The 27,933-nt window shown below is 35.0% G+C and overlaps 1 protein-coding gene across 1 annotated transcript; it reads left to right on the top strand.

Moving 5' to 3' along the window:
* The first annotated feature begins 647 nt into the window (after window positions 1–647).
* LOC123516763 (TBC1 domain family member 1-like) lies at window positions 648–27,933 on the top strand. Its single transcript, XM_045276402.1, has 26 exons — window positions 648–837; window positions 2,813–3,046; window positions 3,701–3,979; window positions 4,105–4,233; window positions 4,952–5,074; window positions 6,672–6,806; window positions 7,745–8,027; window positions 9,013–9,136; window positions 9,875–9,977; window positions 10,773–10,901; window positions 11,798–11,918; window positions 12,073–12,189; window positions 13,055–13,265; window positions 13,455–13,593; window positions 14,653–14,930; window positions 17,517–17,653; window positions 17,833–17,982; window positions 19,115–19,264; window positions 19,806–19,967; window positions 20,717–20,868; window positions 24,079–24,171; window positions 24,950–25,109; window positions 25,455–25,624; window positions 25,765–25,974; window positions 26,230–26,388; window positions 27,667–27,933. The coding sequence occupies exons 2-26, from the start codon at window positions 2,900–2,902 to the stop codon at window positions 27,856–27,858; spliced, it is 4,053 nt and encodes a 1,350-aa protein (XP_045132337.1). The 5' UTR covers window positions 648–837; window positions 2,813–2,899; the 3' UTR covers window positions 27,859–27,933.

Below are 27,933 nucleotides of genomic sequence, written 5' to 3'. Positions count from 1 at the left end.
AGACGGGGCCACACGAGCATAAAGCCCAGGCCCTGTGAAACTACAACACACACACACACCGCGTAGTGTAGTGGTTAACACGCTCGGCTCACAATCGAGAGGGCCTGGGTTCGAATCCCGGGAAGCGGCGAGGCACATGGGCAAGCCTCTTAAAGTGTAGCCTCTGTTCACCTAGCAGTAAATAGTTACGGGATGTAACTCGAAGGGTTGTGGCCTCGCTTTCCCGGTGTGTGGAGTGTGTTGTGGTCTCAGTCCTGCCCGAAGATCGGTCTATGAGTTCTGAGCTTGCTCCGTATATGGGAAAGACTGGCTGGGTGACCGTGGTGAATTACACACAAACGTTACGAGAATAAAAAATGTTTTATATACACAGACGCTTAACAGTAGAATTTATTTGTTAAAGTCATATATAATTCATAATATTGATCTATATTTATTTACCTAAACTGACAATGTGATGCGCATGGCAACCTACGATTGTGGGTAGCCTACATAACTCGTGTGCTCGGTAAGCTTTACTACGTATGACTAAACATAAACATTTTACAATGTCCTGGTTAAATTTGACTAGCTGTATATATATCTGAAAAAAGTAATGTGGTATAAATTATGTTAATTACGATTTAGAAAAATACACAATTTGCTTCAAGGTTATCACCACAGCGTGAGACAGACACCTATATAGTAGAGTCCGTGGTGGTGGACAGAGGAACGGGCAGCCTCGGGCTGCCATCGCTATTTGCTACCTAATTATTACTTTCAGATGCATCTTCTGTCTGAAAAGGGTCAAGACGACAGACTAGAGAGAAGATATGAGTAACTGCTAGAGCAAGCAAGGTTGGTAACTACAAATAGCGTATTCCCTTGGCAATAGTGACCAACCAGCATATGCCCCGCGCAGTACACAGGTTGCTAAGCGAATTGGTATTACCTTGCTGCTCACTTGCTGAACAGTTTAGTACATGTAACAGTCAGGCATAAAGAATTAGAAGCTGTAACTATTGCATGATCATGTTGGAAAAAAAAAAAAAAATTTATGATCATAGGCCATGTTTACAAACTCCATACTTTTAGGTATTGTCATTGCAAACATTTTATGGCGGTAATTATTTATACTACGTCCGCGTCCCGCCAACCCATCCCTTCCTCCTTCCATCAAACAAACTTGTGGGGCATGTGGGTAAGCGGGTGTTTTTTGGGTAGGAGGACGAGAACGACGAGAAATCATCGAAATATTGGCATTGGAAAGTTTACAGGAATTTAACTTTATGCTAAATTATTTGTTTATTTTTATATATTTTTGCAACCTAACTTCTATAGTGTGATATGTATACAATGTGGATAGATTTCTACAGTTGCACCAACAGGTCACTACTGGATGAAATAATTTTTTTTCTGCTAGACTTCGACCTGTTTTGAATGAATTTGCCCTTCATTTCTGTCGCAGTTCCGTATATATATATATATATATATATATATATATATATATATATATATATATATATATATATATATATATATATTTATTTATTAATTTATTTATATATTTTTATTTGTTTATTTTTTTTATTTATTTTTTTTTTTTAGTTTACTTCCCCGTCTCTTACGGAAACATGATTTTGCAGTAAAACTATTTTTTTTTTTTTTCTGCTATGTTTTGACCTGTTTTAAATGAATCTGGTTTAACTAACCTTAACCTAACCTAACCTAGTTGAGGCAAAATGCACCACTGATATATCTTTCTCAGAACAAAATTAACTTTATCTAACACAATTAAACAAATGTAACCAAAGCAAACTAGCCTAACCTGACTGGCAGTGCTGAGAAATTGATATTTCTCAGCATTATATTTCTTTTTATAAAATCTGGCGATGCAATGGATATGATCAAGGCAACACTCTGCCAGTTCGGTTATCTTCCATATACTGAATTAAAATATGCTGCTTCTCTCCACAAACTGCTCTGATTGACCAGATTCATTATGTATTATTCTTATTGGTCTGTGGCTGCATGCCCAAGCAAAAGATCCAATCATCGCTATTCATTTCATGTGTGCACAAATAATGTGACAATACGCACATACGAAGGGACATGTGTAATGGTGTTCCTCAGTGCCTGTCAGTCCATCACATGGGGTGGGTTTCACTTGCTTTCCCCAAAGATTGATAAATTTTTAAACATTTTTATCAACATTATAAACAATTAGGATGGGTATGTATGGGTTCAAATTACTCAGAATGAAAAGCACTGAAAGATGAGAAGGGTAACAAAAGCCATGTTGTTGTTGGTGTAAGAGTAGAATAATACCACAATGTGTGTGAAGATCAGGAAGGAAATAATCTTAAAATAAGGATGCATAGTTATACTGGACCATTACCACTAAATTTAAGTAAACCTAAACCTAAATTAACGCAACTAAATGTAACTTATCTAAACTGAACCTAGCCATGAATAGTTTATAAAGTAAAATCTTACTGTCCTAACAGAATATTTCATCCTCACCTTCCCTTTCTGTCCTTCTCGCAAGATGTATTTGCCATGGCACTTTATATTCACAGCTGAACACTGTTCATGTTAAAAAGAATAGGGAATCTAGAGTATTCTTGTGAATATCAGGCTATTATTGAATGTGATAAGAAGTGCATCCAGTGCACACATACATCTTCCTCAGACTGATTAAAATTCAGAGTGCTGTGATTGGCTGAATTGATTTTTTTTCTATCATTCAAAGAAACCAACCATCATGAGTGCATGTTATCATAGTATGAAATTATCATTGTCCAGAGGTGTTATTCATATTTTTTTATTTCAGGACAAAGATGGGTTTAAACAAGAGAGAAGAGCGTGAAAACCAACAAAATTATATATTCTGGTGAGGTGCCTGAAGCTTCCACGAACCATGATGGAGAATCTAGAAGGAGGTGGGGATGGAGGGCAGGAATTCTGCTTCAAGTACCGAGGTAGTACTGAAGTGGATCGCCATTACTCCAAGCCCATGTTGCCCTGGATCATCTCTGAGATCAAGAATCAACAAAAATCAGAAGATGTAAGAATGAATAGTAAAGAAAATTATAATGAGATTGATTATAAGAATAACAGTGTCTACTTGGGTATAATACAAAAAATTAGTCAATTATTTATCCAGAATCATATTTCTATAAAATTGAATAATTTTATATCCCTCTTTGTATAGAATAATAATGTATCCCTCTCTCACAAATATCATGATTAATACAAATCAATTTTTATTTCTGAAGTGAGCATATTTTTAGATACAGTATATAGCTAAATTAACCATTGAACAGAACTGAGTGTGGAGAAGGGAGGCAGAACAGGGAAGTTGTGATTATTAGCATTGTTTTGTTGTTTGAAATAGTTTTTTTATTTATTTTTAATTTTTTTTTTTTTTTTTTTTTATCGATGTATGTGGATGCTATTTATCCAGAATTAGTTTTATTAGACAGCCTTTCAGCAGAGTAGTGTGTCACTTTCCCTGGTAGAGGGAAATGTTAGGTGTGTATTAAGAATATGACTGCTTAATAAATGAAAGGATGAAAGAGAAAGCAATAATATCCAGCTTGGGTGGGAAAATGGGTGAAGAATGAGTGGTCATGCAGAGAGGAGTTGGGATGGATGAAGCTAAGAAAGCTACATTCTGTATATACTGTGTGTACAATAATGATTATAATGTGGATTTCAGGTGTTGGTTGACATCACTCGGGGCAATGTTGTAGTGCGAAATATGGCATCAGGGATAGTGACTTTAAGCCATACGGTGCGGCAGATTCATAAGTGTGTTATGGAACAGGCTGATCACACTTGTTTTCTCTATACACTCAAACCTGTTGACAAAGAGCAGGCTCCTGTGCCTGGTGCTCCTGGGTATGTGTGTGCTAGTGATCCCAATCAACTTGTACCGGCAAATGTTTTTGATCAAAATTACCAGTGCCATCTGATGCAAGCATCTGATGAACAACACGTAAGTCCTAAGTTCAGTCTGTAAGACTACTGATTCTTTACAAATGAGCTAATCATTGCTAAAACTGAAACAAATATGTTGGCATGTCTTCAGTTTAGTAAAAGTATTTATAATGTCATTTTCAGGTCCGTAATTTCTTTGCGTGTTTACGTCAGCAACCTCGTGAAATCCAGCCATGTCCTGAACCATGTGTCTCCAGCTCCTTCAATTCACTCCCAGACCTTTTTGTTCATAATGAATCTCAGTTTTTTGAGGTAAGTTTTGATGATTTTTTATGAGCTTATTGTAATAATAATCTTTTTTGTTGCTTTCATGCTTTTACTCATAAATGAAAAGTGATATGTTATGTTATGTGTTGGACTTTACATTTGGTATCTCAAAAAATTGCTAAGTTATAGCTATTTTCTCTGTTGTCTAGCTTGATCATTGAAAAGGTGTGCAGGTAAGGAATGTATTATTATGTGTGCTGTTTCTGCGTAGGTTGTGAAAATACTCACCAGGCATATATGTTTAGTTCATTCTTGTCAATAATACTTCTTCATTTTGAAGAAATTACTAGTATTTGACTAATTTAATAATTAATTGTGTTTCTTCTTCTTCTTCTTCTTCTTCTTCTTCCTCTTCGTCTTCGTCTTCATTATTGAGGCATTTTGAAGCAAAACATAAGTGTAAGAAAGTAGTAAATGTTTTTATGCATTTCATTTCCTTCCAATATACTACTTTTATTTATTTATTAATATTGGCTATAAAAATCCAGCTGGTTATCTGGAATTTATTTGTCTGCAGTAATCAAGCAGCTATAATTTAAAAAATTCTTGATATTTCAAGTTACTGCAGCTGTTTATGTAAATGTTCCTGAAGGTTTCCTAGATCTAAACTCTGAATTCCCTTACCACTTCCTATGTATCACTTTATAATTACATTTTTGGTAACATTGATTAAAGTTCTGCATATATTTGATGAAAATTTCAGGTGTTATTCGTTGGGAGAGTGAAGGTTTCCCACTCAAAGGTGCCACCCAGTTTTATTGATGAAGCTTTATCAGCTTTTAAACTTCGTGAGAGAACACGGCAGCGAAATACATCTGGAGGGGATGTGAGTAACATGATATGGTAATGAATATGGTAATAATTTTGGGAATAATGTTAAGATCATGTGGTATTAAAAGTAAGTCAACTCTCGATTAACACAAGGATTACGTTCCTGGACATCATATTATTCAGACATAGGTAATTGTCCCATAGAAAACAATGGTAATAGGGAGGGTTAGATTCCTGGCCACTGAAAAAGTCTTCCTATTTTGGTGATATTGTTACTCAAACCTTTAACAAAAACTATTAGTGCATCACTAGGTCATGGAAACAATAATAACACATGTTCTCATTTTTGTATGTTACAGTTATGAGTCACTAACAACAAAATCATGTTCTCACATTCACCATCACTTTGTTGATTTTTCACTGGTCATGCTGTGACGAGGTTAAGGGATGCTTGGATACTATAGTATATGATACCAGGTGCAAACGCTGAGAAGCGATCCACTCACAATGTGGGTTAGCTCCAGACTGAGGAATGAGGACTGTGAGAAGGAACATGTGTCCAGTAAATTGAAAAATTATTAATTCAATGTGGTTTGTTATATAATTTTATATGCCAGGAATATTATCCCATATTCATACATTTATTGATGTGTTTAACAAAATAAACCATGAGTATAATTTGATGGTAGTTGGTAGCAGTGTTTTTTTACCATCACCTCAGCTGATTGAGCCATGTAGTTCAGACCACGCTGCCTCAGCGTTCCACCACTGGCAACATGGGATATTTTACGAAGAGAGCCTGCCCTTTTACTGCTGAAGTGTGATTTTTTAATAGATGATGAGCCAGGAAAAAGTAGTTTTAGATAAAAGCACAGATGGCTGTATAAGGTGGCATTAACACAGGAGAGAATCGTCACCTCCTTCAACTGTGCAGGCTATGGGAATAAGACAATCCAGCAGCTATCTACATAAATGGGTACTTATGAAGCAATATAGACATACAACTGATCGTAAAGTAATAGAATTCTGATAGAAAATTGTGAGATGGAAATGCGGTGATTGAAGCTGGCAGTGGCAGTGTTTTTGTTCCTGGGTTTCATTCTAATCTCAAATTTTGTAGAGTAAGGTATTTGAATGATATATTTTTGTAAAAATCAATTAGTTCACAAAAAATAACTAATAATAACAGGTATTTTGGCAGAATTTATGCGAAGAGTTTTGGTTCACCTTCATGATGAAGGCAAATCCTGCCTGATCATTGCCTTCCTGACCCGCAGGAAGGAAGCATTTGCTCTTAAGAATATCGATCGATTTCTGTTGGACGGTATCCTTCAACTGATGAAGGTAGAAGGCATTGTTTAAAAATCCAGTTGAGATAATTTCAGTGTAGTTCTCACTAGAAGCATCATGGGTGTACAAGAAGTGATTTGAGTCGAGTTAACCCGCGTTAAATTGAATAAAACATGTTATTTAATCATATCTCCTGAAATATTAGGTCACGTTAAATAAAAATCTCGTTATTCAAGCTCGTGTAAATCTTGAGTTGACTGTAATGATAACTTGTAGGTTTCATTTGATATAGTAGTTTCAATTTAGTTTTGTTGCAGTAAGCTGACTGTCATAATGGTTTGAATCTTTTACTTTATTCACAGGGTTTTCGGTCTCAACCCAACACTGCAACAATAACCTTCCAACAAGAAGGAAGTGGCATGTCTGTTCCCAACATTACCTTCTCCAGTCTATTGGCTGAACCAGGCAGTAGTGTTGGGAGTCGCAAAATATCTAAGGTAATATTTCATACAAGTTGCTGCATAGTGCTCCCTGACATAATGTACTGAATTCACTTTGTTCAGAAAAAAAAAATGGAATGTTCAGCATGAGAAAATGGTCTTATTCAGGTGTAGCTTATTGTTTAAATGAAGCAAAACTTGGGATAAAGTTAGTTGATATGATGTTTGGATTAGATTGTCTTGAAAAAAAGTAAAACAGGAAGTTAATAGATTTATGTACTGGTATTTTTTTAAAACAAGTATGATAAATACAAAAACAATTAAATGAAATAAACAAAAATATACCCTCTCTTTACCTTGCTGAGAAAAGTTGAGAGTCATAGGCAGTTGTGACTTTGTCTCAAGAGAGCTAAACAAGGGTTTGATGCCTCATTATGACCCATACAAGCTTTAGCATGCAAGTTCTATCTAAAATTTTTTCACGTCTGAACAGGGTGTATTTTCCAAGATGGACTTATTCCAAAGTGGACATGTATCAAAATACCACTTGTATGGTCTGTAGTTTCCTATTATATCACCAGTAACATATGTTGTGTTTTTATTATTTATTTTTTCATGAAGGAGATGCTCTGGATTAGGACAACAAAATAAAAGTAGAATGAAAGTATCACTCCCTGAAGATGACAGTCTTAAAGGAAGGTCAAGTACTGCTCTGAGAAATGTCTTGAAAGTCATAGGGAAGATGAAATAAGGGAGTTCTAGAGTTTACAAATGAAAGGATGGAGATTGAGAATGTTGGTTATCTCTTGCATTATGGAATTGGATAGAATAAAGATAAGAGAGAGAAGAAAACCTTGTGCAGTGAGGCTTGTGAATACAGCAACTAATTTGTGTTGTTTTCTGCCTTTTGGTTCCACTCGAGTAGATGTTCTGTTGTAATTCTTTCTGACTTGTTTGATATACTCTAGCAAAATCTTTTTTTAATACTGTTACAGGAAGTTGAAAAGGAGACTATTGATAATCAAGCAAATCCAGAACAAGATAAGGAATCACAAAAGCATCCTAAAGTTCGATTCACTCTTTGGTCCAGTACTGAAGAGAACCAAGGATCCTTATCATCTCTGAAAGCTTCTAATCAGTCATCTGATGCACCTAGCAACTCTTCCTCAACTGAGCAAACTTCATTTCTTTTACCTAGTTCCAGTTTATCATCATCTGAAATGATCACCTACCTCAGGTCTTGCAGTGTTCCTGAAGAACAATCCAAGAAATTGGAAGGTAAACTTTATAATTTCTTATATCTTTATTTTTTACTTTTACATATCACATACAGTGGCATCCAGTCTGTAAGAGATCTATCTTCAGTAAGGAATGCTCTTGATAGAGATAACCCCATAATCTGAACTTATGGGTGAGAGGTCTCAGGTTTGAATCCTTGGCTGGGCAGAGCAATTCATCCATCAGTGAACAGCTACAAGAGAGAAATTTAGATTTTGTATTTTCAACAGGAATGGAAGGTTAGGAATTCTTAATTCATGTATACATTTTGAGTATGAATATCTATGTATGATGTGAATATTTCATTAATTTTGTTCTTTATTGTTCCACACTGTAGGCAGGTAGGAAGAATACTACCATTGTATTTGGTGCACTTTTTGAAAAATCATTAATTGAATGGATTTATGGGGACATGGATCTTAATGATTTTCTTCTCTCTAAAATGATAAAAGGGATTGGTTCTTTTCTTGGTGGATACCCTCTTTTAATAATGGCCTGAGACTGGTGAATAGATTCTAGTCTCTCTATCTCTCTTATGCCTTCTATTTTCGTGTGTTCCCCAAGGTGGTTGCTACAGTAGAAAAGCTTCCATCTCCTGTTTCTGTGCTTGATCTCTGTTAACAGATCTTTCACATGTGTGCTCCTTTATCTTATTTTTCTATCTATCCTATTAACATTTACATTTTTTTTTTCAAACATCACTTTTCACGCTTTCAGCATAGGTAATGCTTCAGTGTATACTTTCTCATCCATCCCACCACTCCAAAATTTTCACTCTTTTGCATTCTATTTCATTGTTCCCACACTTTTGATTGTTGTGGCCTTTTCTACATCAAGGACTCTCATCTGTAAGTCAGTGTTGGCTCAAAGGACAAATTTTGCACTATTGTGATTTCTAATTCTTTCTTTTGTGTCATATGTATATGGAAAAGAGCAGATAGGCCTACAGATAGAGTAGAAATATTTATAATATTTTGTATTTTAGATTCTGAAGTCAAAAAGGATGGTTCAGAAAGTGAAGGAAGCAGTAAAACTGAGTTGCCTGTGATGGAACCTTTTCGTCAGCGCCTTCGCACAGTCAGTGGAGACTCTAGTCAGATTTTCAGAAGGTAAAATTGTCATTGTCTGCCACAATTTTGGATTAAAAATACTGTATTTTGAAAACCCTCTTCACTCTGATTTATTCTTTCTCAGCAAATTTTTTTTTTCCGTTTCAAGGGTCTTATTTGTGCCCTTGGTTTCACGTGCCTGTGACATGCATAATTTGATTAATTCTGGTCTCCTTTTAGGTACTGAAGCTTTTATTTCCCCTAAAACTTTATTTTGAAAATCTTCCTTGGATCTAAATAGCTCAGTCATGGACATGTACCAAGATTTAGCAAAATTGTTTCAGTATATTGGTTACAATAGGTTTTATTTGCTGCTTAAAATGTCAAGTCTGTTTTCTTGTATATCACATGTTCCTTACACATTTTTCCATTACCATCCTGTTGAACTGCATGCATTTTGTAGCCTATCTCTCTAACTCCTGTTTTTGTCATAGAATATGTGCATTTTATCTAGTTTACTTTACCAACTTTTACTAGAATCATAATCTCATTTCCTAAGCTCTTTCTCCTCGTTCCTGTGTCTGTTCAATGAGCTTTGTGTGTCCTGGCTAACTTCTCCAGTATTTTTCTTGTATCAAACTCATTTGCTGCCTTTTTTGTGAAATATTGGATTCAGGAACCGAGGCTAATTCATGCACACTTACAGTCAACCTGTTGAAAGTGATGATGACTGTTTTTATTAAAAATTACCTATTGGATTGACTTTTATGGTTTATTTAGTTTTCTTCCATGATTCAGGCCATCTTGTGTTCAGGAGCAAGGCATGAGGGCACGTGCGGGTTCTATTGGCAGCATGACCAGTCGAAGCCGTTTGCACCGCACTAGCGAGTGTGAGCTCAAGGTTCGTTTATTTATGTTTTGTATAGGGCTCTACGTGTGAACTGGATAATGAAATGAAACATTTCATTTGGTTTGTAATGTTTTATTGTATACATGATTTTGACCGTAGTAAAAATTGCACAAGAGCTCCTACATTTGTGATCACTTGGTTAAGTGATCTCTTTTGTGGAAACAAGAAACAAAAGCATGAACCGCCTGTAACTCATGATGTACATGCACTTGTATGCCTGTTATAGAGATCAGAACAATATATTGTGGTAAGAAAGGTACAAGTGCAATTGACAGACTTGTGATATGTTGCCTTTTTGTTTTGTTTTTATTTATGACAGTTGAAGATGGACATTTAGCTTAATTTGATAACTTGCTTGATTTTCATCACCATTATCATGTATACTGTTCTTTCTAAACCTCGAAAAAATGTACTTATTCTAAGTAAGAAAATTGCTACTGTTGTCATTTACCAATCTTTTTTTGGGTACTTTATGATCAATATATCAACATATGTACCAAAAATATGTCTGGAGACATAACTTTTCCTTTCTTGTTATTTTTCATCAAATTTACATTACATTTCCTTCTCTTGTGTACTTTACATTCTGTATCCTTCTAAGCTTTACTTAACCACACAAGTATGCTACTTGTTATTTGTTAGATAGTACCCACCTTATATGCTAGATGGGATGCATTTCAGTAAAAAAAGTTACTATGCTAAGGTTCTCAGATAAAGGGTATTAAAGATCCCACAAATCAATAAAGAAAAGCAAAATAAGTTACAATATTACATATTTATTTACAGATGCTAAGCCATGACTTCAATCGAACAATGCTGTTCCATATTGGCCGCAGTGAAATCCAACTTATTAATCCAGAAATGAAGTCTGTTCAGCTAAATAAAAACTTCAAAGATATTGCTCATTGCTGCCAAGTAAGTGTATCAATATGATTTTATATCTTGTTTACTGTTTTTATTGATCTTTTAGTCTCTTTTTCCATATGAAAATTTAAATTTCTTAGCAGTGTCACTTTCAATGATTGGAAAAGAATAATGTGAAAAGTTAAAGGAAACCATTCTAGTTGTGCATTTCACATGTTAGTTGCTAACTATACTGGCTGATTTACACAAGTATCTTCTGTCACTTATAAGTTGCTTGCATTTCTGCCGATAGCAAAGAGATTAATGGGTTACTGAGAAGGTATAGTGATCATCTTTGTTCAGAAACAATAGTCTTTGTTAGGTCGCAAGTTGTTAATACAGGTAATACTTATGTTTTAGTAGAGCAATTGTCTGGAAAGGAATGGTAAAAGAAAAACTGAAGATTTAGAAGAATGAGATTACTATGGGATTGGATTGTAAAATAGGGTTGCAAAAGTATAAGGTAGATGAATTATGATTACCAGGGTTGATAGAATTCCATATAATTGTTCATGAATATACATAGAATTAATGATGTGGACCAAGAAAAATTAATGCAGATGTGATTGCATATTAGTGATTAGTGTTGTGCCCTTTACTTTACAAATGTACTTGAGGTATTTTGTGGAGACATATGGACAAAGCTGCCATGGGAACCACTGAACTATATAGATGATTATGAGAGAGAGAGAGAGAGAGAGAGAGAGAGAGAGAGAGAGAGAGAGCACTTACAATAAAGTGTTAAACTTGTACTGTTAAAATAAAGTTATCTTGAGAAAGTGTTGAAATTGAAAAAAATAATGACATGTGAAAATTATTTACATTCAACTGTTGTATAAAATTTTTTATTTGGGTTTTGTGATAATATCATTACAACGCAACACATAAAACTTTAATTTTTTCTGCAGGGTATCAAACACAATGATCACTTTGGCTTTATCTGTCGGGAACTAAATGGAGATATACCTTGCTATGTGGGATATGTCTTCATGTGCCAAATAAGTACCGTGACAGATGAAATAATGCAAGGTAAAGCTAACGTTTTTGTCTTTTGTTGTTGTTAGAACTGTTATAAGATTATTTAAGTTGTTGATGTAAGTTAATCTATTGAATCTTTTATTTTTTGGTATTTGGATATTTTGTAAAAACACTGAAATCTAACCGCTACATATTCTTCCTGTAGCTTTAAGTAAGGCTTTCACTGCTGTGCACGAGGCTCAGGTACGAGAAAAACAAGAGAATTTGCTGTGTGATCAGTGCCCCATGCGATGGTTCAGCATGCTTTGTGCAGAGGTTGAGGGTGAGTCTCTTACCACATACTAATTTGTGCATCTTTTAAATTTAATTCCTATTTCCTCACAACTTCAATCAAATTTTTTTGTTTGTTGCCTGTTACAGTTTGTTTTTCCTCTCTCAAGTCTTTTTATGTGTTTGTTAGTCACTCTAAAATGTCTTTTACTTTAGTTTTTCTCTTCTAGTTAAACCTTGTTCACTAGTGTATAAATCTAGGTATACATGACTTATTTTAAGGGAGTGCCATTAGTTTGTGAAGTTGTCACTATTATATCAAAATCTGCTTTCATATATAATCTTTCTGACTTCATTCAGCTGTGCTTGTGGCAGTGTCAGGCTCACACTGATAAGCATCACTGGTGAAGGTACTGCCACTGTGATATTGAACTTTTTGTAATCTTAACAATAGCAAGAGTATGTGAACATTGTAGACTTCCTGCTAAAAGATGATGAAGGGACAAGAGGACATCATGAATTAAAGAAAATAAAATACAGTATATGAAATGTGTGAAGTAGAAGTATTGAGAAGAGAATGTTCTAGAGATGCTAGTGATACAACCTAGGGACCTTGAATAATTGTTTCTCTTTTAAATATTGGGAAATTTAAATAGTGTAGCTACCTGAAGAAAATTATTGAGAGGAAAGTGAAAGGAGAAACAGTTAGAATCTTGATAGAGGCAACAAAAGAAATCATAGTCAAACATGAAAATTGCATTCATGTCTTGTTATGCAGGATCCACTGTATGTGTACTTATCTGTACATGAATTAATTTCAAAGCCAAACTGCTTCCAATATATGCAATAATTTGAATGGGAAACAAAATAAATGTCTGATGTGTATTTAGCAAAGCGTTTGAATTATTCACTTTCAGGAATGGCTGCTGCAAAGGCACACACTACAATCATGAAACGAATTTCAAGTCTTCCTGAAGAAGAGAAGAGCATTTTGATTGCCAAATATGAGGGAGCAGAGGCCTCTGATGCACAGATTCAGAATAATATTTTGATGATGTTATTGAGAACCCACTTTGAAACTAAACAGGCTTCACATACCCACCTTGCTCTGCCTGGTGGGGGGGTCAAGTTAGTTTCTCTTTTGTTTTATGGAATGTGGCTTGTTTATCTTGTAATGGAGTCTCGTAGACTAGTGATAATGACTGTAAATACATAGTTCACCAAGTGTACCATAATTGTCACTAAGAGCAATATAAGTTACCTTAAGGAACTGTTTTACAGTTTTGGTTCAAGAACTTAGCTCTTCCTTATCTCCAGACCTGACAACCAGGTGGGTGGTAACCTGGAGTCATCCCTACGTCGAGCTAAGAAAAGTTTAACAACTTCATTTAATCAGTTACTGAAAAGAGATGGCAGAGAAAGTGAAAGCTCTGAAAGGGAAACCACTGCTGAAGAGGTAAATCATACTGAGTAACTGCTGGCATGCTTGGGAGCATTATTATTATTATTTTTTTTGTTATTTAAGAATATAAGAAAATGAGGGAAACTGCAAGAGGCTGTCTGGCCTATAGATGTCAATCTCCGTATGAGCAAAGCTTCTTTTATACAAACTAGTCTAAATAGTATTAACTCATATGTATCATGTGTTCTGCTTGAAAACAGTGGGTAAATTATTGTGTGGAACTGCAGGTATTTAATTATAGCTAAAGGTGGAGATATCTGCTGCTATCCAAAGATGTGTCCTATGGGTTTAAAAGTAACTTTTCTGCAAACTAGAATTTTATTTTGTATCTTGTTTGTGATTGTAACATTTTAGGTTTGAACAGTCTTATTTTGTTTTTAGTGTATCCTACTATCTTTATGAAATAATTCCATATAGCTTGAATAGATAAGTTATTCAGTTGTTAGTTGCATGATGTTCTAAATGTTTATACTCATTATGCATTCATATTTGCTTATTATAACATATTACCTGCTTTCTAAATCACTTGCATGGTGGATTAAAATCCTGAGATGAATAACATGCCCTGTTAGTAGAAAACACTCCAATTAAGGTCATAGACTAGTTTCATATACATTGCCAAAAATGTGCTAAAATTGAATTAAATTTTCAGATTCAAGAGTTTGGGTACCACTTAATACTTTCTGACTGAGTTTCATTATTGTAAGTCTGACTTCATTTAAGCTACTGATATGGTATATTTTCAAAGAAAGAAGTACTCTATTGTGATTAATGTCATGGCTATTGGCTTAACCATGTATTTCTTTTCTAGCTTCTTATGAAGTTTCAAACATTGTTATTTGATCCTATTTGACATGTTACTATAAAGAATGATGTTGAAATTGTCCTTGGTTTTTATTACTTCAGACATTACTTACAGTAATGAGATGCAGCAGTTAAATTGAAAACTATAATCATGATGATACATGTCCATGTGACAGTTATCTCACATCTAATGCATGATATATGAAAATATCTTTATCATTAGAAAGGCTGACTAATTTTTATCCACAGGAACAGAATTCTGGATTTAATACGAATCCAGTAGAAAAAACACATCCCATCCCTGCATCATCACCTAGAGTGAAAATGGAAGGCTTGAGTGATTCTCCACTTGGTCACCGGCCACGCTCCTCTACAGTGAGCTCAGCAGGTGGTGACAGCATGAGGCGGGAGTTCATGGCCAGGCGTGCAGCAGCCAAGCAAAAGGTTGTGTCAAGCAAAATTGAGTCTACTCTGTTAGACAAAACTGAATCAACAAGTGGCTCTCAAGTGTCACCCAAAAGAAACATGTGTGTATTCTTAGAAGTATACCTGTTTGCCAATTTTCAGACTGTTTAAAAAGAGTTTTAAACAATTTTTAAATTCTTGTCTAACCCTTTTATGATTAGTTAAGAAATTAGTGAAGTCTAACACCTTTATAAAGGATTATGAAAGTGAGAGGTGTCTCATTCAGTGTGTTTGTGTATGTATTTACCTAGTTGTATTGTACAGGGTTCGAGTGGGGCTCATAGTGTTCTGTCTCCATGTCTCCATTTATCTAATTTTTCCTTAAAGTTTGCACATTACTTGCTGTAACAACTTCATTATTGAATGCATTCCACTTCTCCACTGTTCTGTGTGGAAAACTGTTTTTTCAAATATCCTTCACACACACTGCCTCATCCTGATCTTCTTTACATGTCCTCTTGTCCTTCTGATCTTCTTCTGTCACTAGCACCAGGTCTTCCTTGTCTATCTTTTCAATGCCATGACTATCTTGTACATTGTTACGAGGTCCCCTCGTTCTCTTCTATCTTGTAAGGTTGTTAGTCCCATTTCCTTCAGTCATTCTTCATATGTTAGGTCCTTTAGTTCTGGCACCATCTTTGTAGCAATCTTCCGTATCCTTTCTAATCTTATATCCTTGTTAGAGCTCGGAGAGCACACCACTGCTGCATATTCCACCTTTGGATGTATCATATCTTTGTCCATGTATTGAAATGCCACTCTTATATTAGACATTTTATATGATAATCCACATATCTTGCTTATGTGTTTTTCGGGGCTCAGATTTTCCTGTATAATCACTCCCAGATCTTTTTCCTCTTTAGTCTTCATTATTTGTTCCTCTCCCATCAAATAGTTCCATACCGGTCTTTTTTTTTATCTTTCCTAGTTCCATTATGTGACATTTCTTGGCATTAAACTCCAATTTCCACTTCCTACTCCATTCATAGATCTTGTTTATATCTTCCTGTAACAGCAGACAGTCCTCCCTGGTTTTGATAACTCTTAGCAGCTTTGCATCATCAGCAAATAAATTAGTATAACTGTTTACCTCAATTTGAATGTCGTTTACATAAATCTGAAACATAATGGGTGCAAACACTGACCCTTGTGGCACTCTGCTTGCTACTTTAATCCAAGATGAGTATGTATATCTGATCACAGTTCTCATCTCCCTATCCTTCAAATAATCTCTTGCCCATTTTAGCAAAGTTCCTCGCAGTCCAATGTTCTCTAGTTACCAAAGTAGTCTTCCATGAGGGACTTTATCAAAAGCCTTTTTTAAATCCAGGTATACTGTGTCCACCCATCTGTCTCTGTTTTCTAGTCTTGCAATAACTCTGTGTGTGTGTGTGTGTGTGTGTGTGTGAGTGTATATATATATATATATATATATATATATATATATATATATATATATATATATATATATATATATATATATATATATATATATATATATATATATATATATATATATATATATATATATATATATATATATATATATATACAGGCAACCCTCGTTTAACGAAGGTTCACACAACGAAATTTCGCTACAATGAAGGTTTCATTTTACTACCATCTGCTCGTTTAACGAACACCAAACTCGCTTTAACGAAGTTTTATCCAGGTAATTTTTTCCAAATTTGAAAGCCCCACCGTATCATGCAAGCTGACAGGCTTTTGAATACACCAGGAGCTGCTGGTACTAAGGCCTGCCTCAGGAGAAATCCTGAGACACCTGTAGAATAAAGATCAAGATCAAGCCTCTCATGGACAACACAGGCACTGCCGATACAAAGGCCTGACTCAGAAGAAATTCTGCGTCACCTGTAGCATCAAGATCAAGATCAAGATCACGCGCACCACTCACTCCCCAGTCAAAACATAACAGTGTCACCAGCAGCTCATCTTCCCTAGTTCAACTTACCACCAAAACGCCCTGCAATGTGGCCTAACGTTCCTAAGAAGACCAGGAAGTGTCTTACTCTCAAGTGAAGCTGGGTATTATTCACAGACAGAGAGAGGCCAGAAAACTAATAACATTGCTCGCCACCATCTTGACTCCATCTACTGTCTACTATTTTCAAGTCAGCAGACTCTATTAAGAAGGCTGGTGAGACCGTATCTTCCTTGAAAGCTAAAAGAACCACCTGAACTCGTGACTCTACAATGGATAAAATGGAAAGCCTTGTGGAAATGTGGTACATAAGTTTTGTATGCGGTACCATGATGCGCACTTTGTTTACATTCCACAGGTTGCCGGTTAGTGTCTTTCCCGTTTCACTCTCCCTCCCTTCATAAAGTTAAGATCATCTACATTATAAAGTTACGTACATACATACATTAGTGTACATTATAATAAATTAAACTACCTTAATGTTTAACTTCATAATTTTTACTTTCATTAAACCTTTCACTGTACTATGATGCACTCTCGCTTTGCTTACTCTCAATGGAAGTTCAAGTCAGGGGTCAAACTTGTTATAATCGGTTCGCTTAACGAAGTTTCGCTTAACGAAGTGTTTTTTAGGAACGTAACCCCTTCGTTAAGTGGGGCTTGCCTGTATATATATATAATATATATATATATTACTTCTCTTCAGTTTCCTCAAGGTTGGCTCTCCAACTCCACGAAACACCCAGGAGGAAGAAAACTCAGGAGATGGCAAATCGGTGCCTAAGTCAATGTCTTTCAGACATGCCATCCTTCAAAAAGTAGTGTCTCCTCCTAAGAGAATTGGTAAAATCTATGATTCTTTTTTGTATTCTAAACTGTCATGGAATAAATGATAGCTTGATGTTTTTATAATTTGATTGTAAATCATCTGGTAAGTGTAACAAAATGCTCTTTTGTTAACATATGATTGTAAAACGTTTTTATGCTCTTTTGTTAACATATGATTGTAAAACGTTTTTAAGATTCCTTAGACCCGTTAGGAAGCCGGACCATTGAATCATCTTCCTACCCAAGTAAGAAATCAAAGCAGCAACTGAAGATTATATGGAAGAAGGCTGTATTTCAGCAGATCCTTCTCAATCGTTTTGAGAGGGAGAATCAGCGTCTAAGAGGTAAAAGGAAAACTACTTTAATTCAGAGTTCTCTCTCTCTCTCTCTCTCTCTCTCTCTCTCTCTCTCTCTCTCTCTCTCTCTCTCTCTCTCTCTCTCTCTCTCTCTCTCTCTCTCTCTCTCTCTCTCTCTCTCTCTCTCTCTCTCTTTTAATGTATGTTCATGTATCTTGCATTTCATCAAGTGTATATATATATATATATATATATATATATATATATATATATATATATATATATATATATATATATATATATATATATATATATATATATATATATATATATATATATATATATATATATATATATATATATATATATATATATATATATATATATATATATATATATATATATATATATATATATATATATATATATATATATATATATATATATATATATATATATATATATATATATATATATATATATATATATATATATATATATATATATATATATATATATATATATATATATATATATATATATATATATATATATATATATATATATATATATATATATATATATATATATATATATATATATATATATATATATATATATATATATATATATATATATATATATATATATATATATATATATATATATATATATATATATATATATATATATATATATATATATATATATATATATATATATATATATATATATATATATATATATATATATATATATATATATATATATATATATATATATATATATATATATATATATATATATATATATATATATATATATATATATATATATATATATATATATATATATATATATATATATATATATATATATATATATATATATATATATATATATATATATATATATATATATATATATATATATATATATATATATATATATATATATATATATATATATATATATATATATATATATATATATATATATATATTCATGGTTAGTGTATATGTGTGTGTTCATAGAAATGCTTATATATGTACAACCAACGCAAATTGACTTTGCACCTCCCACCATAAAACAGAAAATCAAGATATTTTTCTTATTCATGACATCTATGTATGAATCACTCAAAATTAGTATTATGTTGTTTTCTTATGTCTCTCTGCAGCTCACCAGCAACAAGTGGCAATGCAGCGTGTGCGATTAAATTATGAAGAAGATGAGATTCATATAGAAGCAGTACAAGCTTGGCAGCTTATGTTAACCAGACCCTCAGCTAGGATAGATTCCAATATCCTTCACAGTGGTATCAAACAAGGCAAGTGTTATTGTTAACCTCCATCATTAAAACTTGTACAGTTACTAAAGCCACATCAGTCTTCCTGTCCATTTTAGTTCTCTTTGTAAGAATGTTAATATAACATTCTAAAACATTCTTTTGACAGTTGACTTTGTGTAACCTTCACATGACAGATTTTGTTAAGAGATACACAGTTTTATCAAAACTGTAAAAATATTTGTTTCAATTGTAGCATGAATCACACATAGCTTAGGCTTTGTCCCATATGTGAGTAGTGGCCTCAGCACTTAAAAAACGATAGTACCAACATACATTTTTAAATTGAATTCGTTGTCATGCCTCCATTGTTTGTGCTGTGGGGGGCCATGTTAACCTGTTTCCATTCACCTCCCTGATTTTGTCCTTTGATTTGCCTTTGTGTTCAGCTGGGATCTCAGAAACACCTGGGATGTTTGATTAAATAAAGATATTGCATAATCCTTGGAATTGAATTGTTTCTGTAGGAAGATAGTTTCAAAATTTTCTATTTATTAATTTGAAAATAATTTCTCAATTCCAGGTGTGCCCAAATCATTGCGAGGAGATGTATGGCAATTGCTCATGTATCAGTATTTATCCAGAAATGCCAAGAAGGAACCTGAGTTCCCCGGATACAACACACCTTATGAGAATATGATCAAGGAGCTCACATCACAACATCATGCTATTCTTATTGACTTGGGTAAGTAGCAGATTGTTATGATCTATATGCAATCCATACAGTAATCAACAAATCATTTTATGTTTGTTGATAATTATGTACATCTCTTACATGTATTTACTAGTATGAGATCTCATATTGAATATTTTGAAAATGAGTTTCCAACACACACTTCCAACACACACACACACACACACACACACACACACACACACACACACACACACACACACACACACACACACACACACACACACACACACACACACACACACTGCACATAGTATGCATAACTTTAAAGAAAAACTAGATAAATGGAGATATGGAGACAGGATACTATGAGCCCCGCTCGAACTCTGTATAATACAACTAGGTAAATTAGGGAAATACACACAGAAGGGAGAGAGGGGATCTGATACAAGTTTATAAATTGATGAATGGAATGGATCAAGTGGATAAAGAGAAACTGATCCTGAGAGAGGAATATGACATTCAAAGCACAAGATCTCATAGTAAAAGACTGAGGAAGGGAAGATGTCTGAGAGATGTTAAAAATATAGTTTCCCACAAAGATATGTTGAGACATGGAACAGTTTGACTGAAGAAGTGGTGTCAGCAATGAGTGTCGATAGTTTTAAAGAAATTTAGATAAGTGTAGATATGGAGACAAGACCACACGAGCGTAAAGCCCAGGCCCTGTAAAACTACAACTAGGTAAATACAACTAGGTAAAAACACATATAATTTTCATGATTTATGTATCCTTTCAGGTCGTACTTTTCCTACACACCCGTATTACATGCAAACACTTGGTCCAGGACAGTTGGCTTTATTCAATGTGCTGAAAGCATATTCGCTTCTGGACAAGGATGTTGGATACTGCCAAGGCTTGAGCTTTGTTGGTGGAGTCTTACTTCTTCATGTGAGTTACTCTATTATATAGTGTTTGTTTTAAACTTTATTTCATTTATTTATTTTTTGTATACAGGAATACTCCGCTTAACGAACAGGATAGGGGATGTCAAAGCTGTTCGTAGAGCGGAAATTCGTAAAGCGGACGTAATTTTCCCATAGGAAATAATGGAAATAGGGGGGATGCGTTCTGTGCTGGTCCCCAACATACCACATGGGTTAAAAAAAAATTATATATTTTTCTATTAGCTTTTTACAAACCTTGTCCCCCAAAAAAGGATTGTTTTGTAATGCATAAAGTGAAATCTTACATGGAATACTAAGAAATAAAGCGGAGATGAGATCGGCCACAGACGAAGCGGAGACTCATGGCGACTCGGCCGCTTCTTCTTCTTCTTGTGACCCTTTTAGCCTGCGTGTTGTCTTTCACCACGATATTACTAATGAAATACCGTGGTATTTCATTAGTAATTCACTATCACTCAGTGCCACAGAGTCAAGGTTATCCTCATGGCATGAGCATATATGAATACTATGATATGATATCCATTATAACAGGCAATAGAGGAGTGGAAACAAATTTAATATAGTGGTGAAAGACAACACGCAGGCTAAAAGGGTCACAAGAAGAAGAAGAAGAAGAAGAAGTGGCCGAGTCGCCATGAGTCTCCGCAGTCTGTGGCCATCTCATCTCTGCTTTATTTTTTGGTATTCCATGTAAGATTTCACTTTATGCATTACAAAACAATCTTTTCTTGGGGGCAAGGTTTGTAAAAAGCTAATAGAAATGTTGTTTTGTGAACATAAATGCATATATAAGACAGTAACACCACCTCCAGAGGTGGTGTTCCCAGCAACCTCAGAGCAACTTAATAGCAACCTTGTCACTGTCCCTCCAAGTGTTTATGGAAGCCATTTCGCGGCAGGAGGTTGTTCTGATGTTGTTAAAGAATCTTGGATCCAGCTCCAGGAGCGCTAGAGACAGAGGCGGGGAGCCAGCCAATCACAGCGAAGCTGCTGCGTTCTGTCCCTCACCTGGCAAATTCAAACCCAGAAAATTCGCTAAAACGGATGTGGTTGTACGTTATGTGGACTTTTTGGTCTAACTTTATATAGTACGTTAAACTGGAAATTTGTTAGACGAACGTTCGTTAAGCGGAGTATTACTGTATATACCATGTGGGCTTCTTCATGGGAATTTATGGGCTACTTCATGGGAATTTATGGGCTAAAGGAGGTACTTTTTGGGTACCTTCTATCTAAAAGCCCACCCTTTAGGGAACTGTTACCGGGAGTAAGGAAGCCCTACCTACACTTGGACCGTGGACAGGATTTGAACGTGCACTTGGAGATCCTTTTGACCCCAAATGGTTCCACTGTACCACGACAGCTCCTTACTTAATAATAATCTTCAATTTTTCTTACAAACAGTATTAGCAGTAGGACGATTATATGATTTTATGCAAAAGTGGAATTTCAAACTATAGTCCGACACAAATATGATGGCCTCTGACGGGGACCTATCGGGGATTCCCTGATTGCGGCGTTGCCAAACGTCGCAGCCCCAATTATAGGATTAACACTGAAGTGTGGAGAAACGCCCGTCTCTCTCTCTCTCTCTCTCTCTCTCTCTCTCTCTCTCTCTCTCTCTCTCTCTCTCTCTCTCTCTCTCTCTCTCTCTCTCTCTCTCTCTCTCTCTCTCTCTCTCTCTCTCTCTCTCTCTCTCTCTCTCTGTGGCTTGTTACTACTTCCTCCTGTTTCTTATTACTATATAGTTCCCTCATGCACGTGTGTGTGTGTGTGGGTGTGTGTGTAATCCTGCTTGCGCGAGTCTTTCAACAGTTTACGTATTGGTTCTCCTGTGACGCGCCACACACACACACACACACACACACACACACACACACACACACACACACACACACACACACACACACACACACACACACACACACTTACTTTTTTGTTGTTTTATTTGACTCTTTTTCCACACCACCCATGAGGTAAGAGTTAAGGTGCATTTTTTTTTTTTTTTTTATAGAGGTTTTACCCTGTAGGCATAATCCTCTCTCAGCTATTTAATCAGACAGTTCTTTGTCAGAAGTGTCCTCCACATTGATAATAAAAGAATCCTCTAAGCAGAACTTCTTGACGCTGTAAATGATTAATTTCTCTTGACTATGAAGGTTGCGATGGCGAGTAGCGCGGACGAGATATTCACCTTCCATCCTGAGCGACAGGGAGGGGAGGAGTGACTCGATTTGACCTGGGGTTTATCAGCGGTCAGGGAGGTTGACCTCACCCATGTCCAACCTTGAAAAGTTAATAATGAGATCGAAACATGTGCTACGATGCTTGGCGATGCCGTAGCCGGGGAATCCCCGTTAGGTCTCCCCCCTCAGCGGCCTTTATATTTGAGTCGGACTATAAGTTCAAACATTCTTGTTTGATGATGTGGCTGATCATGATTGCAATAAGTGCCATCTTCTTAGTCTTGAAATATAGTTATCAAGTTTTCTTGGATCAGTATAATTTACCTGATGAAAGCCTGCTAGATTAGGACATAAGATCCTGTTGTCTTTTCTCCAAATTAGGAATACATATTCTCCAGAATATTTGTTCACTTCAGGAGGAATAAGTGTATTGAAAGGGCAGTGAAGGCCTTGGGCAATTATTTATGGTCTGATTGATAACATATTGGACTTGGATGTTGATACAGGTTGGTTGGGCTGGACAAAGCCTGTGTTAACTTGTTCTGTACAGGAAATTAACATGTCAGGCTTGATTACTTTTACATTTTTATGTATACTCTGTACAAATGATTCCTACTTGTTGGAGTAGTCATCCTACCCTTGTTTTTAGCTAAAGCCACTTGTTAACTCATGGATTTTTAATAGGTAAATATCAAAATCTTACAGAAGAAAGAGAATAATGCAAATGGTGAATTCTTACATTTTTATTAGCAAGAAAGATCCATGTATAGAAAAGAAAAGGAAAAGAAAAATGTAATAAGGACAGTGAAAGAAAGACATACAGTTATAAAGTTTTGATATCTATCAATCCTGAAAGTAGGTGTTTGAAATAGCAAATACATGCCATTATGAAAAAATCATAGTATACCATCTTTAGAAGCTTTACAGAATTAAGATCATTATATGTATATGTAAGAGGGATACAGTGATTATTAAAGTTGTCATTTACCTTTTGTAATACTTTTCAGGTTGAAGAAGAGGTCGCATATAACTTATTGAAACATTTGATGTTTATTATGGGGTGTCGGCAACAATATAGATCAGATTTGATTGGTCTTCAGGTGAGTAAATAAGCACTTCTATGTTGAGAAGTCTTTGGAAGTCTATCATGAAAACAATTGCCTATAGAGATATTATGATTTTCCTACTTGTAGTGTTATCTTGAACTATGGTAACATTTATATTTTATAACACTGTATCTTCAACTATGCTAAATTAACTTTCAATGGTTGTTTATTAATTAATTTATTTATTTTTCAAATCCGAATAATTTTAACCTCTGCTTCCTCAAAATTGTGATAGACAAGGTCAAAGATCCAAGCAATGTCAGTAAATTATTTGAAAAGTGTCTGTGAGGTGTGCAGAGTGAGTCGTTGATGAGATTAATGTAAGTGTTTTATTGAAGGTTTGATATATATAAGAAGGAACAAGTAACGATGAGAGACACACCATGACATCATTTAGGCACCTGAAGAGTGGATGATGGCAAGATGATAAGTGTATACAAGAATGGATTGCATTTTATGGATGTAAAAAATAACCATTCCTTGTAAAGGGAAGGATATGATTGTTATAATATTTGAGAACTAGAGAAGCATCACAACAGTAATGTTCAAATGTACTATGAGATGCTTGGACAGGAATAAATGGAGACATCTGCTGTGGTCCTCTTATTAAGAAAGCTGTCATGAACAGGGAGGTTAGATTTTACTTTCGACAAGACAGCATGAATTTGACATTATGACATGACATTATAATATTCTATGATGTTGAAATTTATGAAATGAATTATAATAGTATTTAATATTCATATGTAATTATATATTTCCTAATGTCCAGGTACAAATGTATCAGTTGTCTCGGCTGCTACGAGATAAACTGAAGAGATTACATGATCATTTTGAAGATAATGAAGTTACACCACAACTGTTTGCAGCTCCTTGGTTCTTAACACTGTTTGCATCACAGTTCTCATTGACCTTTGTGAGCAGAGTATTTGGTGAGTCTGATGCAGTATGTGGTATACTCAGTAAGCAGTTTTGCTAATTGACCTCATGTAACTTTTTTGTACTTAATCTTATTTTTTAGATAATAGATATAAAAAGGTATTAGAAAAAAAAATCTCAATTCTCTCTCTCTCTCTCTCTCTCTCTCTCTCTCTCTCTCTCTCTCTCTCTCTCTCTCTCTCTCTATATATATATATATATATATATATATATATATATATATAGTATTAGTCTTTGATTTTTGTCATAGACTATTGATTTATTAATTGAGGTATTTTTCTGGCACCAGAGATTTGTATGATGGTCAAATATGTTTTGTGCATTTTTGTGTCTTGTAGACCTTTTGTTTATGGATGGAATGGAAGCAGTGTTTTGTGTGGCCTTAGTGCTGCTGAAGACCCATGAGGAAGCTCTCTTGGCATGTGACTCCTTTGAACAAATCATGGAGTATATGAAGACTTCAATGTCTGCACTCCATCCTAATCAAATAGGAAACATCATCTCTCAGGTAAGTTGAATGTCATGCATCTTTGTTGCAAAATTTGTTGCACTTCTAAATTTCTATGACAAGCACAGTTCACAGTCATCTTATATTATTTTCTGTACACTATTAAGAAATAATTAGATTTCTGCTTATATCCTTTACAGGCCTGTGATTGTTCATTGAGCAGAGAGTTACAGGCATATGAGGTTGAGTACCATGTTTTACAAGAAGAAGCAGCACTGTCTCCATTAAACAGTGCAGAATTCAACAAGTTAAAAGAAGCCAATAAAAACCTTAAGCGGCAAAACTTGGACCTTTTGGAACAACTTCATCATTCTAATTCTCAGCAACACGCATTGGAAGCCTCTAATCAGGTATTAGTTTTAATCTTACATCCCTTTTGTGTCTGAAAATTTCAGTGGAATTGATAACCTCATGGCAAAACAAGACCTCAAAATGCATATTTGTAGAAAACATTTTCTACTTAGAATAACCTGTACTGTTGCCTCCAGCAATATCCGCAGAAAATCATGTTACGCCCTGTGTTTATGTCTGCAGTATTTATATGCAGTACTCCTATCAAAATATACAATTTTATTTATTTATTTATTCACTTATTTTTTTTAAAGAGTCTGCAACAGAGTCAGCATCATTTGGAGGTACGAGTCAGGTGGCTTGAGTTGGAACGTGGAAATCTCAAGCAACTGGTCAGCCTTCTTGCTCAAAATGTTCCATCACATACCCTATCCTCCATTCCCGCCAATCTTCAGCGTTTTCTCCCTAGTGAAGTAAGTGTCTATGTGTAAACTTATTTCTTTATGTATCTTTTTATAAGATTGACTCAAGATTGTAATATCCTTTTCCTTAAAGCTGGAGTATTATCTCAATATATCATACTATTATATTATTGAATGGTTAGCAGTTGTTAGTGGATAAAGAATTATGTGGCCCTGTGATCTCCTAGGAAGGGGCCACATATTGATGGTCTTACACTGGTCTAGCAATGAATATGAATCTGAAAGATTAAGCATGTGTGCCTTGTCTTGACAGTGGAACCTGTCAAGACTGGTTACTGTTGGATGTGATTCCATTGAAGCATCTCAGTGTGATCAGCTAGAGTAGTGTGAGTGTGTTGGTGAAGAAATGACATGTTGAGGAATGTGAGAATGTGCTTCACTACAACTATGCCCAAAAATACTTATACCATATTTTTCGGCTTACAAGGCACACATTTTCCTTAAAAAATACCATGAAAAATACTTGTGCGTCTTTTAAGGTGAATGTTGTATTGTGTCAGCAACATGCAGGCTGAAGTGAGCTTGACCGATTACTGTGTTGGCTCAACTGATAGGGATGTGGATTTGTATGTTGTCAGTACATTGTGAAGTTAACTTAAGTAATTATTTAATTTAGTCTTTTATATGATATAACCTCAGTACTTACTTACTGCAAGTATTTCCAATACCACAAACCTTCCTGGAGCCAAGCCACAAGTCCAAATGTAACCAAACCCCTGTTGAATATTGTGTGGCTGATGGTGGTGGGAGCCATTCCATTCTTGATCTTGATGTTACAATGACTTATTTCCAAAGACCCACAAGCCTTTGGATCAGCTGCATTTGGATCTGGTGTGTTGATGTGTTGTCTCCTATGCTCGAAGCATAAGGTTTGCTTATTCTTATGCCGTGAAATATGATTTTTATTTTTATTTATTTATTTTTTTTTATTTCTCCAATATTAGGGTGCATCTTCCAAGATGCAGTGTTTTGTAAGCTGTGAAATATGGCATACATTTTCATTGTTTTGTTGAGTTGAGAATATACATATTTTCAACTGTCTCATGATGATATCATATAAGGTGTTAAACATTTTGGGCCAGTCTAGTCCACCACTGTGTTTGTGGCGAGGCATATTCTTGCATCCCTCATTGTGCCATTTCTTTATCATTGCACTCAAGCTTTTCATTTGCATGAGCTATGCAACAAAGTTTAACTGGTAGTTCATCTAGAAATAAGATTTTCAAAAATTGCATTCATATTCAGAATAAATCTTTTTATCTTTATTAGCCTGAGAAGAAAGAAGAGGCAAAGAAGAGTACTGAAAATAAAGAAAAGGATCAGGCTAAGGAATCAGATGACATAACATCGTCTCTGCCGTCCCAAAGCCATCATCAACAAAACCAATCTGGTCAAAGATCAGTGACAATGGACTATGGTATGATGCACCGTTATATAAAGAATCTTGTTGGCCATGACTAAATACGTACACACACACACACACACACACACACACACACACACACACACACACACACACACACACACACACACATA

The sequence above is a fragment of the Portunus trituberculatus genome, chromosome 41 (assembly GCF_017591435.1).
Source record: "Portunus trituberculatus isolate SZX2019 chromosome 41, ASM1759143v1, whole genome shotgun sequence".
Lineage (NCBI taxonomy): Eukaryota > Metazoa > Arthropoda > Malacostraca > Decapoda > Portunidae > Portunus > Portunus trituberculatus.
This window is presented reverse-complemented; position numbering and strand designations above follow the sequence as displayed.

Excerpts from the sequence above, each read along its gene's own strand:
- LOC123516763 (XM_045276402.1), top strand. The coding sequence starts at position 2,900 with ATGATGGAGAATCTAGAAGGAGGTGGGGATGGAGGGCAGGAATTCTGC. Across the intron at positions 9,137-9,874 it reads TCTAGTCAGATTTTCAGAAG|GCCATCTTGTGTTCAGGAGC; the intron begins GTAAAATTGTCA and ends TCCATGATTCAG. Across the intron at positions 11,919-12,072 it reads GACAGATGAAATAATGCAAG|CTTTAAGTAAGGCTTTCACT; the intron begins GTAAAGCTAACG and ends TTCTTCCTGTAG.